The sequence below is a fragment of the Loa loa genome (assembly GCF_000183805.2).
Source record: "Loa loa unplaced genomic scaffold supercont3.117, whole genome shotgun sequence".
NCBI lineage: Eukaryota > Metazoa > Nematoda > Chromadorea > Rhabditida > Onchocercidae > Loa > Loa loa.
Window position 1 is genome coordinate 94,326 of NW_018108297.1, and position 7,233 is coordinate 101,558.

Genomic DNA, 7,233 nt, shown 5'->3' on the forward strand with positions numbered 1-7,233 from the left:
TTGATTTTGCATTTTTTTTCAGCTAGCTAACTGTTTGGTAACAATATTTGGGATATGATATATCAGTAATGAAGAAGAAACACGATACAATATAAATGCAAAATAACAACTGATTATGCAATCTACATAAGGCATAAAACGTTGCTGAGCAAACTGGAAAGAAGTAATATAAAATTATCTTGCGTCGGCACAAAAAAAAGAGATAAAGTTTACTTACAATGATACCAAAAAAAGATAAAATTTCAGAAGACTGCTTCAAATGATATCATAAAAAAAATAGAGAAAGAAATAGCATTTGAACCTACTCAATATTAAAACATGGAATATCTGTAAAGAGCTATATTTAGGTAGTTCAGGTATTGTTAGAAATATTTTGAAAAAAAAAGGTAACATTTAAGTAACAATGATGTACATCAGCTTAGCTTTTTTTTTATCAAAATCAGCTAGGAATCTTGGACTTTGTTTTTATCTCTCAGATTTCCACAGAAATCTTCGATTGTTAAAGGGAGAACTTTTAAAATTTCAAAAATCCAACTCCTGACTTGCAGCAAATCAAAGCAATAACAGCTGACATTGACTCGTTTCTTTAAAATTGTATGCGCTTCAGTTCCCTTTGGAATATACACAGATTACTGCATGGCACAGTTAAGTATTCGAGGAATTTTTCGACCCCGAAAATGGAAAAAAAAAAAACAACAGTAATTGAAACTGAACGACATGAACAATTCAATTACATAACTTACCTATGATTCAGCTACATTAAATACAATTCCTCAAAGAGCAGTTAGAGAGCAATACTGACTTCAAATCGTCATCTACGCATGCTAAAATTGAGGAAATTTGTGATTGTAACCGAACACGCGAAGTTTCGGATGCTTCATCCAAATTCTGGATGCGATCGCTTAGTTTGAGGACAAGGTCAACGATTTCAACCTGTGGACGTTTATGAAGTGTTTCCTTGCTGAAATCTGCGCTACACAGCATCTAAAATGAAATGTTTATAGACTCGTACCTTAAAGCCCTACCCAGTATGTCACTTCATGGATAATCTGAGTTCTGCGTTTATCGAATATCAACCGACAAAAATCATAAAAAGCCTCAACATCACCTCCCATTCATTTTTCAATTTTCCTGTTTCTTCGCAAGGTATTCCCTCTCTGCCCTCCCTTGTTTGTATATCTTGAGAATAACTTTAAAAGTTCCCTGCATAAGCAGTAATAGAATCCAATAATTGATAATTCTTAGCAGTAAACATACTTCTAAATATAGGAGTCGCAACTGTCGTTCCAAATCAGCCCTTCTGCGAGACAACCAATCTTGAAAATTTAGTGAAGTTGTAAACTTTTGATACAATCCTGAAATGAACATTCCAATTTAACCAGCCTTAATTGTTTTCCCTGATTATTTTGTTCGAGGTTTTCCTCAATCTTTATGAGGAGCTGAGCAAATTCTAAACAGTGAAAAAAAAAGAAAAAAGATGGTAAAAAAAAGAAAACGCAAAAAAAATTACCACGCCAATCACCTCTGATACCCGATGTTTGCATAACTCTTGTCTCATCCAAGGCAGTAAAGAAGTTCTCCACTACAAACGGATAAATCTGCGGGACATTCTGCAATAAATAATATAAGAAAGTTCTCCCTTAGGCAGAGAGGAATGCATCAGCGATGGAATCATGTTTTTTTGAAATTTCCCAACTACGAATAACACAAGCTTCTTGACAAGGGAAATACGTTCTTTGAAAAAACAAAGTACTTTGAAAGGTGACAAATGCTTTTTCAGAGGCATTAATGATGAAATATAATTCTCCAAAGGCATCATGAAATTCTGCGTCAAGTCAAGTATCCGCTGTTGTAGTTCTGTTCCATCAGTGCAATTTGAATTGCTAGCCTTCAAAACATCTTTGAAAAGTGTCTTATCCTTTTGGAGAAACATTTTGTATTGACTAAATAAGCCATATTTCGTTTCGAGAGCACGTTTATTCCAGATTTTTCTGCAAAGTTTACAATGTTTAGGAAATCAGTCGAGGAATGATATCAAAAAGTGGACTGATAGAAACGTCTGATTAAATAAATAAATCCTGATAACTTTGTTTTCGAAATTCCAATCAAAGGGAAAATGAAACATTTCCTAATACAACGATAAAAAAGTAGATATACTTCCTTTTCCCTCCAACAGGGATCTGTTGCTCTTGTGAAGGAACGAGGCGAATAATATGGGGCCAATTTTGAAATACTTTTGTAAAGAACGGATTGGTTACTCCGAGAATTACATTTGGCCTATAACAAAAGAGTTTGGAACGTCAAAAAAACAAAGAAAAAAAACGAAAAAATGAGGAAATTTAACGACTTACTGGCTTTAAACTTTTTGTTAAATTTAACGACTAAATCGCGAAGACACCTTTTATTTGCTCATTATTCAACAGAAGTAAAGAAAACGACTACCATGGGTCAGTTCTTGACGAATACTCCCGGAATTCAGCATCATGGATTGTAAAGAAGGGTCGATAGTCACTGGAGCACCTGAAACCACCCATAATAAAATTTGAAAGACGTATTTGAACATAAGTCATTGAAAAAAGAAAAGGTAAACGTAACATATTTGCATATAAATACCTTAAAGGCCATATCAAAGAAATGAGAGACTGCACGAACGTAGAACAATCTGACGGATTTTGAGCTAGCACCACGATTGGCTGAAATAATTTTCTGTTCAATTATAAAGCTACACTTTCAGTTCAGTCCAGATTTCCCCAACTTATAAATTATAAGGTACAAACCGTAACTTAATGAGACATCCTTATAAGATATGTAAGGAAAATAAACAGCTACAGGAAAAAAACATATCAAAAATTACCTCTCCAGTCAATACTAATTCCCATAATAACTGCACATGATTAGCAACAAACAATAAATTTCTGAAATGAGTTCTTTTTAAACGTAATGAGGAAAAACCTAGATATGTCCAGGAACAAATACGGCCCAAATCAACATGTTTCTAACCTTCTCCCACCTAATCCATTCAAAAAACTCAATCAAATTGGTTTATCAACTTACCCACGAATATTCGATTTATTCATTATGGATAACAAAACTGGATTTTTACTGGGTGACATCAACTGAAAATTTATAGATACTTGAATCATGAATTTTCTTTTTGTTTCTCCAGAAATAAAACTTTCCTTTTGAGAAAAAAAAAACATATTTTTCGAGAAATGAACAATGTTATGAGCCCGTTATAAAGCAAAATTGGGTTTAAAAGTAGAAAACGAAGATGATTCCTGCTTTTTTGCAAATAAATCACCGCATGATGTCTGACCTCAACCCATATTTACTTAACAAACTTACTTTAGCATTTATAAGATAACTTTTTTGAGGTGAATATATATCAATCTGGCATGGAATCCGACACTGTATCACATTTCCCATCAGTGGTAGACAAAGCACGATACCAGGGATGGGAATTGACCACTGATCAATATGATGGCAGGCTAAAACAGTGGATGTGCAAATGATTATTTTGCAGAAGAGAGAACGGAACGGTAAACTGCTACACTTATCCTGCTGGTATAAATAGTCTTTGGCAACATTTAACTAAGATACATAAAACAGAATGGCTAGGAAAGAAATTCTAAGGGATACAGCAGTTATAATGAATTTATTGCATGCTTCGAAATATGTCAGCGTTAATCTATGCTTCCTGATACCACAAACGTTACCTGAATAACAAGAAGATTACAAACGAGGTATTTATCCCATAATAAAAATAAAAGCTGATCAAAAAAATACATCGGAAACTTTAGTGTTTAATAGTGTAACTCTACCCGCTTCGATCGCTGGCTCTCCAGAATCGAAAAAGCCTTGTGCAATCACACCGACAGCAAGTGAAAAGAGATCAAAAAGAGGCAACACTGTTATTAAAACAAGACTCTGCAAGTGATAACCTTATATATTCATCTAGAAATCAAATAATCGCCAAGATTAAACTACAACAAATTAAAAAACTAAAAATTTTGATATTTTGAGAAGCAAACCTTTTGGAAGTAACCACGTGGCAAAGAAGAGTCTTTTTTTGCCTGCAAATCAAACCATACATATGAAACATGCGAGTGACGAGAAAGCGAAATATCAATGAAGATGCATTCGTGAAATTTAAAAAAAGAAGAAAAAACTATAATTTTCCAATGTGCTGATCTTTTGCAAAATCTTGATATTGTCATGAACACAAAAAAAAAAAATTTCTGAGTAATAAAGACACATAGGACAAACCTGGAATGAACAAACCCATAAAAGTATTGCGGATCCGCATCAACAGCAGCCGGTACGAGTTCAGAATATGCAACATATGCAGATAAATCAGAACCAGATGATCGACGTATTCGGAAATGAAAATTGGTGTCACGTGACATGCCACAATTGGAATCCGGGAATGATAAGTAACATATACTACTTTTCTCATTAACTGTTAACTGTGCATCACCAGGATAGACTACCTGGAAAACGAAAAACGAAGAATGATTTCCTTTACATGGAATTTCCAAATTTGATTTTCAATTAAGCAAAATTTAAAAGCAGGAATCTTTGGAGCGAACTCATTCAAACCGAATACTTACTTCAATTGACCGTCTCCGTTCATGATCGAATGTCACTACAAACATGCAATACACCCAGCAATTGTCAGCATGAGACTGACTCCAAATTTAAAAATTAAGTGATAATATACAAAATTTCCCGAATTTGAAGTTAGAATTCCAAACTTCTACATTTGATCTTAAGAAGGTCGTGGAAATTAATTTGTAAAAACTAATCCGCAACTGCCTAGCTTTCTATGAATTCTATCCAACTGCTCAATTTTCGACCTATCAGTGACGTGATGCGTGGCACAGTATCTCAGAAATCTTGTAAAAAATACTTTAACTGTTTGCCATTCTGCTATTTCAGATTTGACTTTCAATTAAGTAGAGTTTCGAAGTAAGACTCTTTCGGGCAAACTAATTTAAATCGAATACTTACTTCAATTGATTGTCCCAGTTCAAGATCGAATGTCACTACACAGATGCAATACACCCAGCGACCAAACTTCTCCCATGGTGGCGTATCAAATGCTTCTATGCCATTTCTATCATTCATATCAGCTTATTAATAATCACCAACTGATAACAGGATAATTACTTCCTTTATTGCTGGCAAAATTCGGTAAGTTGATAAACCACTAAGGTTATCCTTGCACTGCCTTTCGCACACATGAAGAATAAAACTTTGCAAAATTTCAACTGAAGAATAGAATCTGAAATTAAATGAAGTATATCATGGATTATTAACCTTACAGAATGCTTCATAAAAAATGCCATTAATAACTGAGAGACAGTAGAAAATCATATGAATGAAGAAAGATTGGTAGGATTTGAAATACACTAACTGGAAATTAGAAAAGACATATGACAGAATGGGAGACAATGGGGGATTAAAAATATATACGACAGGATGAGAAATAATGATGATTAAAAAGATCTTACAGATATTAAGAAATTTTACAAATATTCACTTTTATCAGTAATTGTGAAGATTTTGCAAAATGCTTATGTTTCTGGAAAAGAACAAGAGAGTTTAATGTAATCTAGACAAGTACAGTTCTTCTAGATGACACCACTATTCCGATTTAATTACCAATTCGAAGATGGGTTGTTGCACGGGTTCGGATGCAGCTTGCAGCATTTCTACATATATTGCTGATCTAAAAATAATTGGCGTGAAGTTTCGCTTATTTACATAGTAGTATGTGATATGTTTAGCTAGTTTACTTGATCAATAAGACTAACAATTTACTGCAACAACAGAGCACATTACTGTATCTAACATTTGGTCTTTTTTGTATCGGCTTTATCACTACTTTTTACATAATTAAATTAAATATTTCATATATCTGTGTAACATATACGTCATCTCGATTAACCTATTAGTATATATCGATTAATTAAAACAGATAATTGCCTTTAGTAAATTAATCGATGAAAGGCATCGTAGCATTTCGGTTATTTCGGTGCGGCTATGATATATGTGGGATGACCTGAATTAATCCAAATAGGTCTAACCCACATCTTTTCTACTTTCGTTACTCTCCCCAATACTCTAAATAAGCCATGAATTAAAAAAAACATTGTTTAATTCATAACTTGTCAAGTTGTATTTCAGAAAGCACGGAGCTCATACATCATATCTAATGATTCATGATAGTGATAACTTCTACGTCATGTTTGATATACACTATACCTATTGCTAAATGATATTGACCGTAAACATATATGATATTTAATTCTAGAGAAATAAAGATCAAAATAAGTTATGAAACTCCTCAGGTAGACAACGATATCTTATATTAATTGAATAGAAGAGAAGAAGGGAGAAGAAAAAGGAAAACCGGTTGTGGTATACCAATTTGACGTAGTCCACTGAATGTGACACAAATGGTTGTATCAAGAAGTAACGGGAAAGAGGATGGGAAGGCGCAAATAGCGACAAGATAGAAGGTAGTGCTCTGAATTGTCTACTATGCTCCTGAAAATCGCGGGTCTTTTTGTTCACTCCACTCCATCCGATTCCTATCAGTAAACAACAACAGGGATCGGTCGTTTTTTTTCTGTGGTATACATCACATACCTAAACACACCCACTTTTGTATTTTAATTTGTTTTCATTTTCATTTATAATCGCATTTCCATTTATTTTTTGCTACGGCATTACTGTAATTTGTTATCGAACATCCTGAAATACTTCCTAGTTTCAGTACACCTCTAGGAAAGGGAGAGACGGGAAAGGAAGAAAGCATGAAGATATTACAGAGATAACGTCTTTTGAAAAATGAAGTATAAACAAATATCTCAGCACAGCTGATCGTGAATAAAGATTCCAACTATATTATACGTTATATAATCAGCTTAGTTTACTTTAAAAGAGATGTCTAATTTAATTTTTTTCATTTTTTTATTCCTAACAAAGTCATTCGGCAACGATTTGAACTAAAATGAACAAGTGCCACTGCTTTAGAATGGATTATTTATTTAAACTTCGCTAGTTTCGTCCAGAACTTTTTGGCTTCTCTTCATCGTATCGGTTTCATACTATTCTGTTGCAAAATAATGATGGTGTCTTCGGATATTTGATCATGGTATTTGAATTTTGAATGTTTGCGATGTAATCTCTTTTTTTCAAGTGCTTCTTCAAAACTGTTAGTTTTCT

The 7,233-nt window shown here is 33.6% G+C and overlaps 1 protein-coding gene across 1 annotated transcript; it reads right to left on the reverse strand.

Moving 5' to 3' along the window:
• Window positions 1-759: 759 nt before the first annotated feature.
• On the reverse strand, window positions 760-5,127 carry LOAG_04129 (hypothetical protein; the record flags this gene model as incomplete). The annotated part of the gene is made up of 14 exons (XM_020446514.1): window positions 760-984; window positions 1,258-1,355; window positions 1,511-1,610; window positions 1,754-1,991; window positions 2,158-2,277; window positions 2,443-2,520; window positions 2,614-2,693; window positions 2,855-2,915; window positions 3,055-3,116; window positions 3,346-3,488; window positions 3,822-3,927; window positions 4,046-4,073; window positions 4,267-4,490; window positions 5,011-5,127. 14 exons carry the CDS (start codon window positions 5,125-5,127, stop codon window positions 760-762), a joined length of 1,680 nt encoding a protein of 559 aa, XP_020303156.1.
• Window positions 5,128-7,233: the final 2,106 nt, after the last annotated feature.